At 45.1% G+C, this 23,728-nt stretch overlaps 1 protein-coding gene across 5 annotated transcripts in view; it reads right to left on the bottom strand.

The window, feature by feature from the left end:
• Positions 1–23,728, bottom strand: part of SLCO5A1 (solute carrier organic anion transporter family member 5A1) — a 264,961-nt gene that overhangs the window by 120,843 nt on the left and 120,390 nt on the right. For 4 of the 5 annotated variants that reach the window (XM_056522114.1, XM_056522115.1, XM_056522116.1 and 1 more), the window contains one exon: positions 5,086–6,494. In XM_056522114.1, coding sequence (XP_056378089.1) covers positions 5,086–6,064 — 979 coding nt within the window. In that variant the 5' untranslated portion in view covers positions 6,065–6,494. Of the gene's footprint in view, positions 1–5,085; positions 6,495–13,019; positions 13,130–23,728 lie in introns of those variants that run through there. The other variant, XM_056522113.1, reaches the window with a different exon arrangement.

Here is a 23,728-nt window from a genome sequence, read left to right as displayed (position 1 = left end):
GACAACAGAAAGAGGAGAAGAGAACTGTGAGAACTTGAGAACAAAAATGGTGGAAAAATATCAACAATCTCAAAGTCCATCTCCAGAGATCTAGATTTGCATTTGTCCACAGTGCGCAACATTATCAAGAAGTTTGCAACCCATGGCACTGTAGCTAATCTCCCTGGGCGTGGACGGAAGAGAAAAATTGATAAAGGTGTCAACGCAGGATAGTCTGGATGGTGGATAAGCAGCCCCAAACAAGTTCCAAAGATATTCAAGCTGTCCTGCGGGCTCAGGGAGCATCAGTGTCAGCGCGAACTATCCCTCGACATTTAAATGAAATAAAACACTATGGCCAGAGACCCAGGAGGACCCCTTTGCTGACACAGAGATATAAAAAAGAAAGACTACATTTTGCCAAAATGAACTTGAGTAAGTCAAAATCCTTCTGGGAAAACATCTTGTGGACAGATGAGACCAAGATAGAGCTTTTTGGTAAAGCACATGATTCTACTGTTTACCAAAAACGGAATGAGGCCTTCAAAAGTAAAAAACACAGTACCTACAGTGAAATATGGTGGAGGTTCAATGAGGTTTTGGGGTTGGTTTGATGTCTCTTGCACTAGGTGCCTTGAATGTGTGCAAGGCATCATGAAATCTGAGAATAACCGACGGATTTTGGGTCGCACCGTACAGCCCAGTGTCAGAAAGCTGGGTTTGCGTCTGAGATCTTGGGTCTTGCAGCAGGACAATGATCCCAAACATACGTCAAAAAGCACCCAGAAATGGATGGCACCAAAGCACTGAGGACTTCTGAAATGACAGCAATGAGTACAGATCTAAATCCCATTGAACACCTGTGGAGAGATCTTAAAATTGCTGTTGGGAAACGGCGCCCTTACAGTGGGGATCAAAAGTTTGGGCACCCCAGGTAAAACATTTTATTAATGTGCATAAAGAAGCCAAGGAAAGATGGAAAAATCTCCATAAGGCATCAAATTACAGATTAGACATTCTTATAATATGTCAACAAAAGTTAGATTTTATTTCCATCATTTACACTTTCAAAATAACAGAAAACAAAAAAATGGTGTCTGCAAAAGTTTGGGCACCCTGCAGAATTTATAGCATGCACTGCCCCCTTTGCAAAGCTGAGACCTACCAGTGTCATGGATTGTTCTCAATCATCATCTGGGAAGACCAGGTGATGTCAATCTCAAAGGTTTTAAATGCCCAGACTCATCTGACCTTGCCCCAACAATCAGTACCATGGGTTCTTCTAAGCAGTTGTCTAGAAATATGAAACTGAAAATAGTTGACGCTCACAAAGCTGGAGAAGGCTATAAGAAGATAGCTAAATGTTTTTGGATGTCAATATCCTCTGTTCGGGAATGTAATTAAGAAATGGCAGTCATCAGGAACAGTGGAAGTTAAAGCAAGATCTGGAAGACCAAGAAAAATATCAGACAGAACAGCTCGCAGGATTGTGAGAAAAACAATTCAAAACCCACGTTTGACTGCACAATCCCTCCAGAAAGATCTGGCAGACACTGGAGTTGTGGTACACTATTCCACTATAAAGAGATACTTGTACAAATATGGTCTTCATGGAAGAGTCATCAGAGGAAAACCTGTACTATGTCCTCAGCACAAAAATCAGCGTTTGAACTTTGCAAATGAACATATAGACAAGCCTGAAGCATTTTGGAAACAAGTTCTGTGGACCGATGAGGTTAAAATTACACTTTTTGGCCGGAATGAGCAAAGGTACGTTTGGATAAGTAGGGGGAACAGAATTTAATGAAAAGAACCACTGTCCAACTGTTAAGTATGGGGGTGGATCAATCATGCTTTGGGGTTGTATTGCAGCCAGTGGCACAGGGAACATCTCACGAGTAGAAGGAAAAATGGATTCAATAAAATTTCAGCAAATTTGGCTGCTAACTTGATGCCATCTGTGAAAAAGATGAAGTTAAAGAGAGGATGGCTTCTACAAATGGATAATGATCCTAAACACACCTCGAAATCCACGGGAGATTACATCAAGAGGCGTAAACTGAAGGTTTTGCCATGGCCTTCACAATCTCCTGACCTCAACATAATTGAAAATCTATGGATAGACCTTAAAAGAGCAGTGCGTGACAGACAGCCCAGAAATCTCAAAGAACTGGAAGACTTTTGTAAGGAAGAATGGGCAAAGATACCTCAAACAAGAATTTGTAGACTCTTGGCTGGCTTGAAAAAGGGTTTACAAGCTGTGATACTTGCCAAAGGGGGCAGTACAAGATATTAACTCTGCAGGGTGCCCAAACTTTTGCAGACACCATTTTTTTTTTGTTTTCTGTTATTTTGAAAGTGTAAATGATGGAAATAAAATCTAACCTTTCTTGACATATTATAAGAATGTCTAATCTGTAATTTGATGCCTTTTGGAGATTTTTCCATCTTTCCTTGGCTTCTTTATGCACATTAATACAAATTTTTACCTGGGGTGCCCAAACTTTTGATCCCCACTGTACAATAAGAGAGACCTGGAGCAGTTTGCAAAGGAAGAGTGGTCCAACATTCCGGCTGAGAGGTGTAAGAAATGTATTGATGGTTATAGGAAGCGATTGATTTAAGTTTTTTCAAAGGGTGTGCAACCAAATATTAAGTTAAGGGTGCCAATAATTTTGTCCAGACCATTTTTGGAGTTTGGGGTGACATTATTTCCAGTTTGCTTTTTTCCCACCTTTTTTGGTTTAGTTCCAATACACACAGAGGGAATAAACATGTGTGTAGCAAAACATGTGTTACTACAATCCTTTTCTGTGAGAAATACTTCATTTTCTTGAAAAATTTCAGGGGTGCCAACATTTACGGCCATGACTGTATACATATTTTCTGTGTACTATACTTGGGAATTTATGTATGCGTATAACAATATGGATTTTTAATTTAAGTTAGTTATATCTGTATATAAGTCAATGTGTGTCTGTAAATGTAGGGGCGGATCATGTTCCAGGAAACACCACGTGTTTTCCTTTAGGTTCATTATCCTTCCCCTACATAAAGGATTCGTTTTTGCATTCAGGAGTAGTATGACTAAGGCCAGGTTAACTGGCTGAAACGCGTCACTTCCGTCTGTATGTGATTCTATGTAGCACCTAATAAAGTACAACGTCACGCTGACAAGCTGCCAGGCTAGACATTGTTTTGTTCTTTGACTGCCATCCTAGTGATATGTAATAATTGTAAGAGATAATTTATGCTTTGTACATTTTGGTAAGAATTTCAATATCTGTATTGGAACATAAGCAGGGAATTTAATGTAAATATTTGTACCTCTTATGTTTTGAACCCACTCCTGGTTTTGGCAGTAATGTCAGTAATAATGACCGTAATACTATGTATGAAAGTTGCTATTAATAACCATGGCTCAAGTTACTTTTCAACATTTGTCAGGACCTTATACTCCAGTATAACAGCTGTAAAACCATTATACACCAACCAACCAGTAGTTAAACATCTTGGAATTTAAATCAATGCACAAATCATTAGACTGGGACAAAAATATTCCATAATTACACATACATGGACACATTCATTAAAAAGTACCTGTCACCAAATAAACTTTTCTAAACTAACTCAGGCTATGTTCCCTAACTTCGACCAACACCCCTCCCACCCTTAAAAAAATTTCAGTTTTAAAAAGTTTTGTCTCATACATTTTTTCATGCTAACATAGTGCAATCTCCCAGCAGTGGGCATATCCCAGCAGGCATGACATCACTGAAGCCCGCTGGGGGACCACTTCCACCCTCACATTGCAGTGTTGTGAGTAACAGAAGACCTCAGGCTCTGTGCAGCTTTCAGTAAGGCTCTATGCATGTTTCAGTAAGGCTCTATGCATGTTTCAGGGAGGCTCTATGCATGTTTCAGTGAGGCTCTATGCATGTTTCAGTGAAGCTCTGTGCATCTTTCAGTGAAGCTCTGTGCATCTTTCAGTGAAGCTCTGTGCAGCTGTCAATCAACCTCAGTGCGTAGAAACACTTCCTGAGTCTCCTGCCAGACCAAACTCTATTGTATTAAAGGAGTAGTCCAGTGGTGACCCAGTGGTGAACAACTTATCCCCTATCCTAAGGATAGGAGGATAAGTTTGAGATCGCGGGGGGTCCGACCGCTGGGGCCCCCTGCGATCTCCTGTACGGAGCCCCGGCAGCCCGAGGGAAGGGGGCGTGTCAACCTCCGCACGAAGCGGCGGCCGACACGCCCCCTCAATACAACTCTATGGCAGAGCCGAAGCGCTGCCTTCGGCAATCTCCGGCTCTGCCATAGAAATGTATTGAGGGGGCGTGTCGGAGGTCGACACCCGCTATCTGGCCGGAGAGCCTGGCCCCCGTACAGAGAGATCACAGGGGGCCCCAGCGGTCGGACCCCCCGCGATCTCAAACTTATCCCCTATCCTTAGAATAGGGGATAAGTTTTTCACCACTGGACTACCCCTTTAATTGTGGCAGGAAACAGAACAGAGCCACCTAGTGGCAGTGTTTTTCTATTACATTTTAAACATATTTATGTTGATAATTTGAAAAGCAAGTGAATGGGAAAGTGTCTGCTACTTACACAAGGAACACTATATAAATAGTTTTATTTGGTGACCGGTACTCTAATAAATTTGGCTATCTCGCCCGATCCCACCATATATAGAAATGTTTGGCTTGACCTAACATACATTGGTTTTGCATGGACATAGGATAGGTAAACCTCTACTAGGCAGCTCTGGGGGTTGCTTATAGCCCTCCAAAAAAAAAAGTGTTCTCAAATCCAAAATGTCTGACCCTTCTCTCCCCAGACAGATGAAGTTGGATGGCCTCCTAAATATCTGCTTTAGCAAACTCTATCATGTATGGGGGCCTTTACTCAGACCAAGTAGTTTGATCCAGAAAAACGTAAATTAACACCACTTTGGGCAATAGTGATTTGTATTACCTCCTAATCATACTTCCATGGATCATGTGACTTCCATGCTCCCCTCTGATATTAGGCCCAATAATGAGCACTGCAATTGTAATGTCCATAAGTATAATATTTCCAAATGTAATCGGTGCTTTAAACACTTACCTAAGTAGAGTGAGGCATTTTCCTTCTTAACATTGTCATCCAAGTAGGTTGGGCCCAAAGTGTAGATTGGAGTGGATCCCATGCCAATGAGAATCTGAGCACAGATAAATAAAGCTACATAGAGAGAATGGTCTTTTCCACCTGAGTCTCCAGGACACATGGATGACTCTAAGGAATCTTTGGCAGTCGTGTTGCCATTTGTGCACAACCCTTGATTTGAAAGAGAAGAGTTCAGCTCCTGAATTTGATATGGTGGAGAAATAAAATGAGGTAAGGAGAACAGAGCTGCTCCAACAGCAATAAGCAAGCCACCAATGGCCAGCCAACGTGGTCTACGTCCTCGTCCACCAAAATAACTGATGAAAACCACTACTAGAAGGCTACCAATATCAAAACAGCTTACTAAAAGACCAGACTCAGAGCTTTTCAGACTATACCTTCTTTCTATAGTAGTAATCACACTGCTTAAATAACCAGACACCATCAATGACTGGATGAACGTCAAGAAGCACATGCACACAAGAAAGCATCGGGAATCTGTCAGCGCTATGCCAAGACCCTGACTACTTTTTATTGTAGAGAGTGATACTGATGAAGAAATGCCTTTTTTATTGGTAATGGTGTTACTGCATTCTGCTCTTTCTGCACTTAAGAATCCAGATGCTTCCAAAGAAAAGATTGTCCTAGAGGAAGGTGCACTGCTTTGAGATGACAAGGTCCTGTGATGGCCACGTTTCAAGTTGGATTCTCTTTGACTATGTAAAAAACTTCTTTTCCCAATAACTGCTGTCTGTGACGTATTGACCACCGTCGGCTGAAGTTCTTGATTATTTGCATTGCAAAAACCATTCAAGACAGGCAGACTAAGAGACCTGTAAGTGTCATTTTTCTCCATGGGTCCTGCTTGTTCATCAGGATGACCCTCACTAGAGTGGTACGTGACACTAAATAATTGTGGATTGGGATCCTCCAGGGCCATGGCCAAAAATATTCCCTTTTACAATGACTATAATGTGAAATTATATAAAATGTATTTAAATACTAATTTCATAATCTAAACCATTTCACAGAACTTCATGGCTCATCATTCTCTTTAAAACAGCAGTGATTCTGCACTGGGATTTTACTATCCCTAAAGGTGATATAATGAACTTAATAGTCTTTAGAATAGATGTCCTCGTAATAAACAGAAAAACAGCCAAGCAGCTGTCCCTGCACTGAATTCTTGTAAACTGTTCCATCCGGATAAGATGTTGATCAACAAAGAAGAGATGAGGCCTCAGGCTGCGATACAATACGTTGCCATTCTGCAATCACCATCATCTTTCACATCTCTGGTTCCACTACAGACAGCAGTTCTTTCGTCCCCATTGTCTCCAGTAAATGTCTCCACTGGCAATTGTGCTGATCTGTAATGCAGAGAGAAAAAGCAAAGAAGGTCAGCACTGTGCTTCTGTCAGCAAAACACGGTGGAGGCTTATGGGAATCTTAAGTGGTATATGTGCCAACTCTTCTTTATTGTACAAAATTATTAAAAAGAAATACATGAACTGCAAAGATAAACATGTTTCCCATAACATCTGCAGTAATTCAAAGTAATATTATTATTATTTGTCAACCATGGATCAAATGCATAGAAATTAAATTAAAGGGAACACCTTCCAACACCGTGTTCTAAAAAGCGGTCCATATTTTTCCCACTGGATTCAAGAGAATGCAAAGGGAAAACAGCTTATTGTTTACACATAGTTTAATTTTATTAGGGATGTCCCGATACCATTTTTTTAAGACCGAGTACGAGTACCGATACTTTAATTCTAGTACTCGTCGATACCAAGTACGAGTACTTATATTTTAAATAGAATCTGACACCAGGGTGACATGGTTTCTGGTGCTGTTTACCGTATGATATGTGGGTTCCTTGTTGTGTACAATGGAGGCGGCTGCTGTAGTATGAGCCAATATTTCTCTCTTCTCCATTGGACAGAACAGGGAATTTGCATTGGCGGTGAGAACGATGACCACATGGTGAGCAGCGGTAGAAACTGGGTCACCTGCACTATCTACCTATAAATTGAAGTTAGTGCAGGTGTCTCTGCTGTAAGATTGCCCTTAATAGTAGGTAGTATCCCCTTGCAGACATTAGCAGCAGCCCCCTTGTAGACAGCAGCCCCCCTGTAGACATAAGTAGCAGCCCCCCTTTAGACAGTGGGCCCCCATTTAAACAGCAGCAGGGCCCCCCCTTTAGACAGCAGGGCCCCCCCTTTAGACAGCAGCAGGGGCCCCCTCCTTGCAGGCAGCTCACCTCCTCTGTCGGGTGCTGCCGCTCCACTGTCCCGTTCTTCCGTCCTCCGGTCCGCATCATGTCGTCCTATGGAGGAGTATGTGACATACACGTCACTCCGCTTCTTCCGTAGCGTTACGCCGGGCGCAGGGGAGGAGGCGGAGTGACGTATATGTCACATGCTCCTCCATAGGACAACATGATGCGGCCCGGAGGACGGAAGAACGGGGCAGTGGAGTGGCACCAGGTATCGGGCATGGTATCGGGGACTCGTTTAAATAGCTAGTATCGGCCCCGATTCCGATACCAGTATCGGTATCGGGACATCCCTAAATTTTATAGCCATAATTTTTGTTATAGCCTTTGTTTACGTGCCAAAATATAGATGTACAGATGTTTTTGAGGGTTATAACTTTTTATATTTGTAATCCAAAAAAGTCTACAAACACGGTAAAGAAGGTCAGACTGACACAAAACATTGAAAAAAAAGGGTAAAAAAATGTACCAAAAGCCAACATAGGCTGAAAAAAAAGTCTAGTATTTTCAGCAGTTTTTATTCTGAAAAATATGATTTGGAGGATTCAAAATTAGCCTGTATGTGCACAAAGACTTAATCTAACAGGTACATACCTTCCTTCGCTCCCCCGATGACTCCGGTAACCGACTCCGGCCTCCTCTTCCTGGTTGTCGGTGGTCGGCGAGTCATACTGCACTCAGGCAATCACCAGCCGCAGCGAAGTCCCGACTCGGCCGGCGATAGCCTGAGCAGCAGTGTGATGTTTTCGGCCCCAGTAGCAGGTGCCGGGCCGAAAACGTCATTCTGCCACTTAGCCTATCGCCGGCCGAGTCCGGTGGCACCGGGGGAGAAAAGGAAGGTATGTACCTGTTTATTTTTTTACTGCTGGCAGTATGGATGATAATTTTCCTATTTCGGAGTTCTCCTATAAAGCGGTACTCCACCCCTGGACATCTTATCCTCTATCCAAAGGACACCACAACCACACACTCCTGCAATCAGACATCTTACCCACTATCCAAAGGAGATGTCCGGGGGCAGAATACCCCTTTAACCCCTTCCCTCTTTAGCGATTTTTCATTTTTGTACTTTTGTTTTTCCTCCTTTTAAAAATCATAACCTTTTCAATTTTGCACCTAAAAATCCATATGATGGCTATTTTTTTTGCGCCACCAATTCTACTTTGAAATGACATCTGTCATTTTACTCAAAAATTTACCGCGAAGAAAAAGAAAAAATGCTATTTTGTAAATTTTGGGGACTTCCGTTTCTGCACAGTGCATTTTTCGGTAAAAATTGCACCTTCTCTTTATTTTATAGGTCCATACGATTGAAAGGATACCCTACATATATAGGTTTGATTTTGTTTTACTTCTGAAAAAAAATCATAACTACATGCGGGAAAATGTATATGTATATGTTTAAAATTGTCCTCTTCTGACCCCTATAACTTTTATTTTTCCATGTACGGGCCGGTATGATGGCTAATTTTTTGCACCTTTATCTGAAGTTTTTATTGATACCATTTTTGTTTTAATCAGACTTTTTGATCGCTTTTTATTCATTTTTAAATGGTATAAAAAGTGACCAAAAATACGCTATTTTGGACTTTGGATTTTTTTTGCGCATACGCAATTGACCGTGCAGTTTAATAAACTATATATTTTTATAGTTCTGACATTTACGGATGCAGTGATACCACATATGTTTATATTTATTATTTACACAGTTTTTTTTATAGAGGATGGTGATTCAAACGTTTATTAGGAAAGGGGTTAAATCATCTTTATTAACTTTTTTTTTCCCTTTTTTTATTTTTTTTTGCAATGTTATAGCTCCCATAGGGGACTAAAACATGCAGTACATTGATTCAATACACTGATCACTGCCATTGCATTGCAATGAATTGATCAGTGTTATCGGCTGTTGAGTGCTCAAGCCTGGATTTCAGGCTTGGGGCAATCAATCGCCGAACGGACGCGCAGGAGGCAGGTAAGGCACCCTTCAGCTGTGTTCTAGCTGATCGGGACATAACGATTTTATCGCAATGGTCCCGATCAGCCCGACTGAGTTTCTGGGAAGCTTTTACTTTCACTTTAGATGCGGCGATCAACTTTGATTGCCGCGTCTAAAGAGTCAATGCCAGACATCAGCCCGATCGACGATATCCGGCATTATCCGTGGGTACTGGTTGCTTATAGCAACTGGGACCCACCGGGTATGATGTGCGTTCACCTGCTGAGCGTGCGTCATACCTCAGGAGCAGCTTATGGACATTTATAAACGTCCATATGCGGCAAGGTGTTAAATGGGTACTCCGGTGGAAAACATTTCTTATATATATATTTTTTTTTTATCAACTAATGCCAGAAAGTTAAACAGATTTGTAAATTACTTCTATTATAAAATCGTAATCCTAACATTGGGGGCATGTCACATTTAGGAGCCGCTATGGTGCTAGAACAGCAAAAAAAAAAAAAAAAAAAAAACACATGGCATACTATTTTGGAAACTACACCCCCTCAAGGAATGTAACAAGGGGTACAGTGAGCCTTAACACCCAGAGGTCTTTGGTGATTTTAATTTTTTTCATTAAAATGCAGTTTTTTTTCCCAAATTTACAATTTTTACAAGAGGTAATAGGAGAAAATGCCCCCCCAAAATGTTTAACACCATTTCTTCTGAGTATGAAAATACACCATGTGTGGATGTAAAGTGCTATGTGGGCTAACTACAATGCTCAGAAGCATAGGAGTGCACAGCCTATTGCATTAGGGTGTGCACTCTAAAGCACAAACTCACGCGTGCGTGTGCGTGTGTGTATATATATATATATATATATATATATATATATATATACATATACATACATACACACACATAAATAAACAAACACACACATACATACAAACATACACACATATACACACACACACAAATACGCTCTTGCTTGCATGCACACATACATAAACAGATCTGCATATAAATATCAATGCAGTATAGTTCCCCCACATTAGGTGCAGAACAGTTCCCCCACATTAGGTGCAGTATAAGTCCCCGCACATTAGGTTGGCAGTATAGTTCCCCCGCATTAGGTTGGCAGTAGAGTTCCCTGCATTAGGTTGTAGTTCCTCCACATTAGGCTGACAGTATAAGTCCCCCCACATTAGGTTGGCAGTATAGTTCCCCCACATTAGGTGCAGTATAACTCCCCGCACATTAGGTTGGCAGAATAGTTCCCCACATTAGGTGCAGTATAAGTCCCCGCACATGAGGTTGGCAGTACAATTCCACCCACTGTCTAAAGGGGGGCTGTGGTCTACAGGGGGGCTGCTACTTATGTCTACAGGGGGGCTGCTGTCTACAATGGGGCACACGCGCATCCTCCTCCTTGATGCTCCGCTCTGCTCTTCTCCTATGGCCGCACGAACAGGACATCAGTGACGTCCCTGCGTGCGCTACCTCCCGCCGGCCCCTGCGTTTTTAAAGTTAACGTGGGGCCGGCTCAGCAGAAAGGTAACCGGGACATCCTTGTGTCCTGAAAAGATCTTTCGGGACACAGGGATGTCCCGAATGTGACGGGGGCACCCTGCGGGCGGCTTGATTAGGGTGTGCCCAGGCACACGCCTATGCTCAGAAGAGAAGGAGCGCCATTGGGCTTTTGGAGAGAGAATTTGGCTGGAACTGAGGGCCATTTGCATTTACAACCCCCCACAAGTGACCCCATTTTGGAAACTACACCCCTCATGGAATGTAATAAGGGGTGCAGTGAGCATTTAAACCCCACTGGCATTTGACAGACTTTTGGAACAGTGGGCTGTGCAAATGAAAAATAAAATGTTTCATTTTCATGGACCACTGTTCAAAAAAATCTGTCAGACACCTGTGGGGTGTAAATGCTCACTGCACCCCTTATTACTTTCCGTGAGGGGTGTAGTTTCCATAATGGGGTCACATGTGGGGGGAAGGGGGGGGTCCACTGTTCTGACACCATGGGGACTTTGTAAATGCACATGGCCTTCAATTCCAGCCAAATTCTCTCTCCAAAAGCCCAATGGCGCTCCTTCTCTTCGGAGCCCTGTAGTGGTCCTGCAGAGCACTTTACGTCCACATACGGGGTATTTTTATACTCAGAAGAAATGGTGTTACAAATTATGCAGGGCTTTTTTTCTATTACCCCATGTGAAAATGAAAAATTTGGGATAATACCAGCATTTTTGTGAAAAAAAAAATTCATTTTCACGTCCAACTTTAACGGAAATTCTTCAACCCCTTAAGGACCCAGCCAATTTCCATTTTTTGCACATCTGACCACTGTCACTTTAAACATTAATAACAATAAGATGCTTTTACCTTTCATTCTGATTCCGAGATTGTTTTTTTCCGTGAAATATTCTAGTTTATGTTAGTGGTAAAATGTTGTCGATACTTGCATCATTTCTTGGTGAAAAATGCAAAAATTTTATGAAAAAATTGAAAATTTTGCCTTTTTTAACTTTGAAGCTCTCTGCTTATAAGGAAAATGAATATTCCAAATAAATTATATTTTGATTCACATATACAATATGTCTACTTTATGTTTCCATCATAAAGTTGACATGTTTTTACTTTTGGAAGACATCAAAGTATAGCAGCAATTTTCCAATTTCGAAATTTTTCAGGGACCAGTTCAGTTTTGAAGTGGATTTGAAGGGCCTTTATATTTGAAATACCCCACAAATGACCCCATTATAAAAACTACACCCCTCAAAGTATTCAAATGACATTCAAAAGGTTTGTTAACCCTTTAGGTGTTTCTCAGGAATAGCAGCAAATTGAAGGAGAAAATTCAAAATCTTCATTTTTTACACTGGCATGTTCTTGTAGACCCAGTTATTGAATATTTACAAGGGGTAAAAGGAGAGAAATCTTCCTAAAATGTGTAACCCAATTTCTCTCGAGTATGAAAATACCTCATATGTGTATGTCAAGTGTTCGGCGGGCGCAGTAGAGGGCTCAGAAGGGAAGGAGCAACAGTGGGATTTTGGAGAGTGAGTTTTTCTGAAATGGTTTTTGGGGGGCATGTCACATTTAGGAAGCCCCTATGGTGCCAGAACAGCAAAAAAAAAAACACATGGCATACTATTTTGGCAACAACACCCATCAAGGAACATAACAAGGGGTCAAGTGAGCCTTAACACCCCACAGGTGTTTGACGACTTTTCGTTAAAGTTGGATGTGTAAATGATTTTTTTTTTTCACTAAAATGCTAGTTTCCCCTCAAATTTTTTTTTTTTACATGGGGTAAAAGGACAAAATGCCCCCCAAAATTTGCAACCCCATCTCTTCTGAGTATGGAAATACCCCATGTGTGGACGTCAAGTGCTCTGCTGGCGCACTACAATGCTCAGAAGAGAAGGAGTGCCATTGAGCTTTTGGGGAAAAAAATTGTTTAGAATGGAAGTCAAGGGCCATGTGCATTTACAAAGCCCTCCGTGGTGCCAGAACAGTTAACCACCCCACATGTGACCCTATTTTGGAAACTACACCCCTCACAGAATTTAATAAGGGGTGCAGTGAGTATTTACACCCCACTGGCGTTTGACAGATCTTTGTAACAGTGGGCTGTGCAAATGAAAAATGACATTTACTTACTGTAAACCTGCCGGTGTGAATGTACCCTGTACGTTCACATGGGGGGGGGGGGGGGGCAAACATCCAGCTGTTTCAAAACTACAACTCCCAGCATGCCCAAACAGCTGTCTGGGCATGCTGGGAGTTGTAGTTTTGCAACATCTGGAGGGCTACAGTTAGACACCACCACATAGTGGTCTCAAACTGTACCCTCCAGATGTTGCTAGGCAACTCACCGGCTTCCGTACGATCCAGCCGCACGACATCGCCACCAGCCGATCTCCGTCACCCGCTGCCTCCGTCGCCCGCCCGGATGGGCAAGTGGATTTTCGGCGCCGGTCCCCGTGGTTTCCCCGTTCTGCCCCGCCTATTGTGGGTGGGCAGGACGGGGAAAACTAAAGTAAACCCCCGCCCCCCCATCTGCTATTGGCCGTCGCTTCTTTCCCTTCAGGGGGATCGTGGACAACCGCGATCCCTCTTATATTCCGGGTCACCATAGACCCAGAATCGCGCAAATCGCAAGTGTGAATTCACTTGCGATTTGCCGATATCGCCGACATGGGGGGGATCTGATGACCCCCCTGGGCCTTTGCACGGGATGCCTGCTGAATGATTTCAGCAGGCATCCCGGTCTGATCCCCGCCCGGCGGGGGAAGGAATTTGCGTACATCATGGGTTCTTAAGTACCAGGGTGTCATGACGTACGCATACGTCAAGGGACCTGAACAGGTTAAACACCTGTGGGGTATTAAGGCGCACTATACTCCTTGTTACATTCCGTGATGGGTGTAGTCTAAAAAATGGGGTCACATGTGGGTGTTTTTTTTCCGTTTATGTCAGAACCGCAGTAACGATCAGCCACCCCTGGCGCTCTCACTCCTGAGCCTTGTTGTGCGCCCTCAGACCATTTTACGTTCATATATGGGGTATTTCCATACTCAGTAGAAATTGCGTTACATATTTTTTCCTTTTACCTCTTGTAAAAATGAAAAGTATGGGGCAACACAAGCATGCTAGTGTAAAAAAAAAAAATTATATATTTTTTTCTTTTTTTTAACAACAACATGCTGGAGTAGACCCCAACTTTACCTTTTCATAAGGGGTAAAAGGAGAAAAAGCCCCCCAAAATTTGTTAAGCAATTTCTCCCGAGTATGGAAATACTGTTGACTTGAAATACAACAGGGCTCCGAAGTGAGAGAGCACCATCCACATTTGAAGCCTAATTTAGGGATTTGCATAGGGACGGACCCAGATGCAAGAATTACACCTGCCTCCGATACCAAAATTACCCTACGGCAGTGTTTCCCAAAAAGGGTGCCTCCAGGATGCGAAACTGGGAGTTTGAGCTTCAGCGGAAAATTTGCTGCATCTCAAACTTGCAGCGAGAAACTCACTGTAAACCCCCGACCGTGTGAATGTACCCTGTACATTCACATGGGGTGGGGGGGGGGGACAAACCTCCAGCTGTGGCAAAACTACAACTTCCAGCTGTCCGTGCATGGGGCCCCGATCCCGCCGCTGATAAGAGGCCCCAGCCTCAGGTACATACTCCCGCCACCTGCTCTCGCCCGCCAGAACAAGGGCGGAGCGGGTGCCATTAGGAACACCCTCAAAGCAGGGGTCCTGATTCTTTGTCCGTTACCGGCCGACGAATCAGGACGATCATGGGGGGGGGGGGGTCTCAAGCTCCCGCCGGGGGTTGGCACGGTGTGCCTGCTGAATGATTTCAGCAGGCATCCCGGTCCGGTCCCCGCCCGGTGAGCGGTGGGGACAGGAATTCCCATGGACGTACAGGTACACCCTGTGTCCATAAGGGGTTAAAGTGTATAAATGTATATATGTAGAAAAAAAAAGTGCCAGGTGGTATCGGGTTGTTTCGGGATTTTCATATAATTATCAGGCCTGGCACGTCTCAGGCTCTTTCTCAATATCATTATAGTTACATTTTCTCATGTTTATCTAGCATGTCATGTCCTCAGGCTTTGTGAATGCCATCACTATTACGTTCCTTATGTTTTATCAGACTCTTAATATTCACTGTTATGGATCTTATGTGTTATTTGGCCTGGCATGCTTCCAGGCTCTATCTATTCATTATCACTGTTACGTTTTCTCTTGTATTCAGGAATGTCAGGTCCTCAGGTAGCCACAATCATTATTGTGTTCTCTTTTACTGAGACTTGTCACGCATTTAGGCAGTCACAATATCAATACTGTTATTTTTTCATGTACAGAGGCCGCAGGCTCTGCTTCATTGTCATTACTGGCATGCTTTTTACACTTGTCACGTCCTCAAGCTATGTCTGTGTCAGTACTAAAACAATAAAATAAAATTTGGTGCATATTGTCATTCATGTGTGCTTCTAGAGTCTATTTGATACAAGGTTGTTACTAGCAGTAATTGTTAAATTATTCAAATCGACCCCCCCCCCCCCCCCCATGAGCTCAGGAGTTTTCACCAATGTTTATGTTTGAACAAGCAAGTGTGTAGACATAGGTTTAAGGTATTTTGGGACCATATTAAGCACAGATGGATTGTGGGATTTCGGTACACCACAGAAGCCACAGTTGATATTTGCAGAGATGTCACATTTTTCAGGCTATGACCGTATCAGGGGTATCACTCTTCTTGTGTATTTAGGCTTGGCATGTTTTAGGTAGTTATGATAGCATTTCTGTGTCATTTTCATGTTACCAGACCTGTCACGCCTGCAGGATGTTACAGTAGTATTACCCTTAGTTCTCATTACTATCTGTTTGACTGCTGCATTTTCTCATAGGTTTAAGGCATGTCACACCCTTAGACTCTGTCTACACCTTTAATTTAATAAGGTTACATTTCTATAAAAACAGGGAGATTGTGTCTTCAGGCTTTTATGAATATTATTCCTGTTATGTTTCTTACATAGTTAGGCAATCATAATCTCACTATTGTCACGTTCCTCATCTAGTAGGTGTTACGCCGAGCGCTCCGGCTCCTACTCCTCCTTCGGAGCGCTAGCGGCGTCTTCTGCCCTGCAGCTGACCGGAGACGCTGCTCTGTTGTGCCCGGCGGGGATGCGATCCGCCTAGCGGGACGTGTCCGCTCACGTATCGCACCCTGTTCCACTCACCTGTTCTGATCTCCTGCTGGGTCCCGATGCGCGCGCACCCGCTCTCTAGGGCGCGCGCGCGCCGAAGCTCTCAGATTTAAAGGGCCAGCGCACCGCTAATTGGTACCTGGTCCAAACATCCTAAATTAGCTTCCACCTGCTCCATGTGAATATAAACCCACTTCCCCTTCCTGTCCTTGTTGGATCTTGTTGCCTTAGTGCCCTGAGAAAGCGTTTAGTGTGTTCCCAAGCCTGTGTTCCCAGACCTTCTGCTGTTGCCCCTGACTATGACAGCAGCTGACTCAACTGACCGTTATGCTGCAACAGCTTCTGCCGCAACTACAGCAATCATCTCCTCCGCCAGCTCCTGCATCTCCGCCACAGCGAGTGGCTGCTCCCAGCTTCCGCCTGTCTCTACCGGACAAGTTTGATGGGGACTCTAAACAGTGCCGTGGATTCCTGTCCCAGTGTTCCCTACACCTGGAGATGATGTCGGACCAATTCCCTACTGAACGGTCTAAGGTGGCTTTCATGGTCAGTCTCCTGTCTGGAAAAGCCTTGTCATGGGCAACGCCGCTCTGGGACCGCAACGATTACGCCACCGCTACTATCCAGTCCTTCTCAGAAGTACGTAGTGTTTTTGAGGAGCCAGCCCAGGCCTCCTCAGCCGAGACTGCTTTGCCAAACCTCGTCCAAGGGAGTTCTTCTGTGGGTAAATACGCCATCCAGGTCCGTACCCTCGCCTCTGAGCTATCCTGGAACAATGAGGCCCTCTGTGCGACCTTCAAGAAAGGCTTATCCAGTAACATCAAAGATGTTTGGCCATTTGGCCACCCGTATCGACATGCGTTTCTCGGAAAGATGCCAGGAACTTTGACAGGAAAAGGATCTTGTTCGCACCAGGCGATTTCTCTCCCCGACTCCTCTCTTCCAACGTCCTTTGCAATCTGTTCCTGTGCCTTCCACCCTACAAGAGAGGACTCGCCGCCGTAATGAGAATTTGTGCCTGTACTGTGCTAGTACCGAGCACTTCCTAAAAGACTGTCCTGTCCGCCCTCAGCGTCAGGAGAAACGCACTCACCTACTTCACAAGGGTGAGACGACTCTTGGTGTGAATTCTGCCTCTCCACGACTGACTGTACCTGTGCGGATTTCTCCTTCCGCCAACTCCTCCTTCTCAGCAGTGGCCTTCTTGGACGCTGGTTCTGCAGGAAACTTTATTCTGGCCTCTTTCGTTAATAGGTTCAGCATCCCAGTAACCCGTCTCGTCAAACCGCTCTTTATCTCTTCTGTTAACGGAGAAAAATTGGACTGCACTGTGCGCTACCGCACAGAACCCCTGCCCATTAGCATTGGACTGCACCATGAAAACATAGAATTTTTCGTTCTGCCTAACTGCACCTCTGAAGTTCTTCTCGGCCTGCCATGGCTCCAACGTCATGCTCCTACCCTCGACTGGACCACCGGGGAGATCAAAAGTTGGGGTCCTTCTTGTCACAAACGATGCCTCACATCTGCTCCCACTTGTCAAACCCCTGAGGCTCCACCTTTACCGGGCCTTCCCAAGGCTTACCAGGACTTTTCAGATGTTTTCTGCAAAAAGCAAGCAGAGATCTTACCACCTCATAAGCCTTATGATTGTCCCATTGACCTCCTTCCTGATACCACTCCGCCCGTGGCAGAATTTACCCTCTGTCAGCCCCAGAGACTCAAGCCATGTCTGAGTATATCCAGGAGAACTTAAACAAAGGTTTTATTCGGAAGTCCTCATTCCCTGCTGGAGCGGGGTTCTTATTTGTTTCTAAAAAGGATGGATCCTTACGACCATGTATTGACTACCGCGGTTTAAATAAAATTACCATCAAAAACCGCTATCCCCTGCTTTTGATCTCTGAACTCTTTGACCGTCTTCGCGGAGCAAATATCTTCATTAAATTGGACTTAAGGGGCGCGTATAATCTTATTCGCATCCGGAAAGGTGATGAGTGGAAGACCGCTTTCAATACCAGAGACGGACATTATTAATATTTAGTTATGCCCTTTGGGCTCTGCAACGCCCCTGCAGTCTTCCAGGACTTCGTTAATGAGATCTTTCGGGACTTATTGTATACCTGTGTTGTGGTTTACTTGGATGACATCTTGATTTTTTCCTCTAACTTAGAGGAACACAGTCGTCATGTCCGTCAAGTGCTCCAAAGACTTCGTGAAAACCACCTGTACGCTAAATTTGAAAAATGTCTCTTTGAATGCAACAGTCTTCCTTTCCTAGGTTACCTAGTCTCTGGCCAAGGGCTTCAAATGGACCCAGATAAACTGTCAGCGGTTTTGGATTGGCCACGCCCTTCTGGACTCCGCGCTATCCAACGCTTCCTGGGATTTGACAACTATTACCGACAGTTTATTCCCCACTTCTCCACCATAGTGGCCCATATTGTGGCTCTGACCAGGAAGAATGCTAATCCTAAGTCGTGGCCTCCACAAGCGGATGAGGCCTTCAATCATCTCAAAACTGCCTTCGCCTCTGCACCAGTTCTGTCCAGACCTGAACCGTTGAAGCCACTCTTCCTCGAAGTTGACGCTTCCTCAGAAAAAAACGCTACCGGACGTTACATTACTTGTGGTTTTTTCTCAAAAACTTTCTCTCCGGCAGAAAAGAATTACTCTATTGGAGATCGTGAACTTCTGGCCATCAAGTTAGCACTCGAGAAGTGGAGACATCTTTTGGAGGGTTCCAAACACCCCATTGTCATTTACACGGACCACAAGAATCTCTGTTACCTCCAGTCCGCTCAGCGTCTGAACCCTCGCCAGGCTAGATGGTCGTTGTTTTTTGCCCGCTTTAACTTCGAGATACACTTCCGTCCCGCTGACAAGAATGTCAGAGCGGACGCCCTTTCTCATTCCTCGGATGCCTCCGAAACTGAAGCTCCTCTGCAGCATATCGTACCGCCTGAGTGCCTGGTCTCCTCTGCTCCAGCCTCACTGGGGCAAACCCCCCCCCCCCCCCCCCCCCCCCGGAAAGAGTTTTGTTCCTCCACGCCTTCGCCTCAAGATCCTCAAATGGGGGCATTCCTCTCACCTGGCTGGTCATGCTGGCATTAAAATGTCCATTCAGCTCCCGTCTGTATTGGTGGCCTACACTACAGGGTGACGTTACTGATTTTGTTCGGGCCTGTACTATTTGTGCCCGGGATAAAACCCCTCGTCAGAAGCCTGCTGGACTCCTCCTTCCTTTGCCCATCCCTGAGCAACCATGGTCCCAAATTGCCATGGATTTCATTACTGATCTTCCCATATCCCGTGGCAATACCGTCATCTGGGTGGTCGTTGATCGTTTTTTCCAAAATGGCTCACTTCATTCCGCTTCCAGGCCTTCCTTCTGCGCCACAGTTAGCGAAGCAATTTTTTCTGCACATTTTTCGCCTTCACGGGCTTCCCACGCATATCGTCTCGGATAGAGGCGTTCAATTTGTGTCGAAATTTTGGAGAGCTCTCTGTAACCAATTAAAGATCAAATAAAATTTCTCGTCCTCCTATCACCCCCAATCCAATGGACAAGTAGAGAGAGTAAACCAGATTCTTGGTGACTACTTGCGACATTTTGTCTCCTCCCGCCAAGATGATTGGGTCGACCTTCTGCCCCGGGCTGAATTCTTGTACAATTTCAAAAATTCTGAATCCTCCACCAAATCCCCATTCTTTGTGGTGTACGGCCGTCACCCTCTCCCCCCCCCCTCCCCACTTCTTCTGGAGTTCCTGCCGTAGATGAAGTAACCCAGGACTTCTCTATTATCTGGAAGGAGACTCAAAAGTCGCTCCTACTGGCCTCGTCTCGTATGAAGAGACATGCAGATAAAAAGAGAAGAACTCCTCCTGTCTTCGCTCCTGGGGACAAAGTGTGGCTCTCTGCCAAATATATCCGGTTTCGTGTTCCTAGCTACAAGCTGGGTCCACGTTACCTTGGACCATTTAAAGTCAAGAGTCAAATCAATTCTGTCTCCTACAAGCTTCATCTTCCTCCTTCTCTTCGTATTCCTAACTCCTTTCATGTTTCCCTTCTCAAACCTCTCGTTCTTAACCACTTTTCCCCCAAGGTCACCGTTCCTGCTCCTGTCTCTGGCTCCTCTGATGTCTTCACGGTAAATGAAATCCTCGCCTCTAAGGTTGTCAGAGGTAAAAAAAAATTCTCGTTGACTGGGAGAATTGTGGCACCGAAGAGAGGTCTTGGGAGCCCGAGGACAATATCCTCGACAAGGAGCTCTTCCATAGGTTCCTGGGCTCCAAAAATAGGGGGAGACCTAAGGTGGGGGGGGTACTGTTACGCCGAGAGCTCCGGCTCCTCCTCCTCCTCCAGAGCGCTCGCGGCGTCTTCTGCCCTGCAGCGCTCCGGTCGGCAGCGCTGACCGGAGACGCTGCTCTGCTGTGCCCGGCGGGGATGCAATCCGCCTAGCAGGACGTGCCCGCTCGCGGATAGCACCCCATTCCACTCACCTGTCCCGATCTCCTGCTGGGTCCCGGTGCGTGCGGCCCCACTCTCTAGGGCGCGTGCACGCAGGGGCTCTCAGAATTAAAGGGCCAGCGCACCGCTAATTGGTGCCTGGTCCAATCATACTAAATTAGCTTCCACCTGCTCCATGTGAATATAAACCCGCTTCCCCTTCCTGTCCTTGCCAGATCTTGTTGCCTTAGTGCCCTGAGAAAGCGTTTAGTGTGTTCCCAAGCCTGTGTTCCCAGACCTTCTGCTGTTGCCCCTGACTACAACTCTTGCTGCCTGCCCTGACCTTCTGCTACGTCCGACCTTGCTCTTGCCTTGTCCCTGTGTACCGCGCCTGTCTCAGCTGTCAGTTGGGGTTGAGTCGCTATCGGGTGGAACGACCTGGGGGTTACCTGCCGCTGCAAGTCCATCCCGCTTTGCGGCGGGCTCTGGTGAAAACCAGTAACCCCTTAGATTCCGTTCCCCTGGTATGGCCCACGCCATCACCCAACTGACACAGAGGATCCACCTCCAGTGTCCTCGATGCATACCAGTCCGGATCCTGACCATAGGGTCGTCATGCCTTCTGGCTGTTATGATGTTGTACTGTTCAGTTTCTCATGTACTCAGGCCGGTCACATTTTCAGGCTGTCATAGTATTATATGGTTTTGTTCTATATAGTTATGGCTTTCATGCCTTCTATACTGCTATGATGTCATTTTAGTTATCATAAAGTTTGGGCCATCATGGCTTTAGGCTGTTACGGTTTCATTATTGTTACGTTCCTCATATAGTCAGGGTTGTCATGCCTTTAGGTTGGTACGATTTCTTTCTCAGGTACCAAGGCCTGTTAAGCCTCCAGGCAGTCACAACATTATTACTGTTATGTTCTCAGGTACATGGGTCATTCACGTCTTTGGACAAGTCTCAATATACTCAGGAATATCAGGATGGCGCAATATAATTTTTGTTGCATTTCTTATAGCTACTATTACATTTTTTATTAACTAAGGCCCGCCAAGTTCAGGTAATCATGATATCATTACAGTTACATATTTTACATGGTAGCTCTTCATGTGTCATGTGGTCGCAATATCATCATTGTTACATGTTCTCAGGCTGTCATGTTTTTCAGGTTGTCACACTATCAGTTTTAGGTCACATTTTCTCATGGACTCAGGTCCGTCACATCTGCAGGCTGTCTAGAAGTCAGTAATGTTGCATTATGTGTTCAGGTACTTACTGTTACTGTTGTCTTCAGATGTTTACTGTTATGTTTCTCATTTACTCATGTTGTCACAATATCAGTTTTCTTATGTATTCAGGTTTGATTCATCCCGGGTAAGTCATGATATAGTTATTAGTTACTCGTGTATTCAGGTCTGTTACATTTGCAAGCTGTATTTAAGCATTATTGTTGCGTTGTCCATGTATTCAGATCTGCCATGTCGCCAGTAGGTCACAGTATAATTTTTTTGATTGCTTTTCTCATGTATGTAGGCCCATTCCATTTACAGGTACTAACTATACCATTACTGTTATGGTTTCCCATCTATTCAGGCCTGTCACAGTTACCTTCAGTCACATGGTGAGTACTGTCATGTTTTTTAGGCTGGTACAAACGTCGATTCTGTTAGGTTTGCAGGTGATTTCTATTTACTGTTCATTAAGGTCACGTTTGTGTACGTCACATATAATGACCCCGGCCAACGTTACTTCCATTCTTATTGCATGAATATCTGGTAACCATCGGGCCTATTCCGTATTTTATGTAATTTTGGTCACATTCTGGCACTTATTTGGGGTAGGTATGTATGGATCTGACTTCACACATAGTATTAGAGTTTCTCCCTGTTTTTCTCTCTGGGCTGTTTTGGCATTTAGGTATTAATGCATGTTACTTTAACCCCTTCCCGCAGAATGTCATATATAAACGCCGGGTTGTGCAGTGCGTTCGCGCATCCCGGCGTTTATAAATGACATTCAGTTAACCCGGCGATGCGCAGCATCGCACGGGTTAACTGGCAGAAGTCCCGCTGTTTCCAGCAGGGGACAACTTCTGCTTCACCCCCAGGACCATCAATTGATGGTCCTGGTCAGCGATCACTGTGATTGGTCCCTGTGGACCAATCACAGTGATCTGGGGTGAAAGTTCAGATCCCCCGCACTGCCCGCCCCTGGAAGTCGGGCAGAACGGGGGACGAAGCGCTGCAGGGGCTCGCGGGGACCTGCGGCACACGGGGGGGAACAGGAGGGGACCGGCGGACTTACCTGATCCAGCGGCGGGACCGAGGAGCAGCGCGGGACCGGCCACGTGGACGAGCAGCGACGGGTAAGTATGTAGTCCTCAGAGGCAGCAGTGAAGATCTTCACTGCTGCTTCTAGGAGTCTGAAAACTACAACTCCCAGCATGCCTAGACAGCCTTTGGCTGTCCGGGCATGCTGGGAGTTGTAGTTTTGCAACATCTGGAGGGCCCCAGTTTGGAGACCATTGTATAATGGTCTCCAATCTGTGCTCTTCCAGCTGTTGCAAAACTACAACTCCCAGCATTCACTGACTGTCCAGGCATGCTGGGAGTTTTAGTTAAGCAACATCTGGCCCTTCAGATGTTGCCGAACTACAACTCCCAGCATGCCCTTCAGCTGTCTGGGCATGCTGGGAGTTGTAGTTTTGCAACAGCTGGAGACACACTGGTTGGGAAACATTGTTTCTAACTCAGTGTTTCCTAACCTGTGTGCCTCCAGCTGTTGCAAAACTATAACTCCCAGCATGCACTAAAAGACCATGCATGCTGGGAGTTGTAGTTTTGCAACATCTGGAGGGCCCCAGTTTGGAGACCATTGTATAATGGTCTCCAATCTGTGCTCTTCCAGCTGTTGCAAAACTACAACTCCCGGTATGCACTGACTGTCCAGGCATGCTGGGAGTTTTAGTTCAGCAACATCTGGCCCTTCAGATGTTGCCGAACTACAACTCCCAGCATGCCCTTCAGCTGTCTGGGCATGCTGGGAGTTGTAGTTTTGCAACAACTGGAGACACACTGGTTGGGAAACATTGTCTGTTTCTCAGTGTTTCCTAACCTGTGTGCCTCCAGCTGTTGCAAAACTATGACTCCCAGCATGCACTAACAGACCATGCATGCTGGGAGTTGTGGTTTTGCA

The sequence above is a fragment of the Hyla sarda genome, chromosome 5 (genome assembly GCF_029499605.1).
Source record: "Hyla sarda isolate aHylSar1 chromosome 5, aHylSar1.hap1, whole genome shotgun sequence".
In the NCBI taxonomy this organism is placed as follows: domain Eukaryota; kingdom Metazoa; phylum Chordata; class Amphibia; order Anura; family Hylidae; genus Hyla; species Hyla sarda.
Note: the sequence above shows the minus strand (reverse complement) of the source record. Positions and strands in the feature narration are given on the sequence as shown.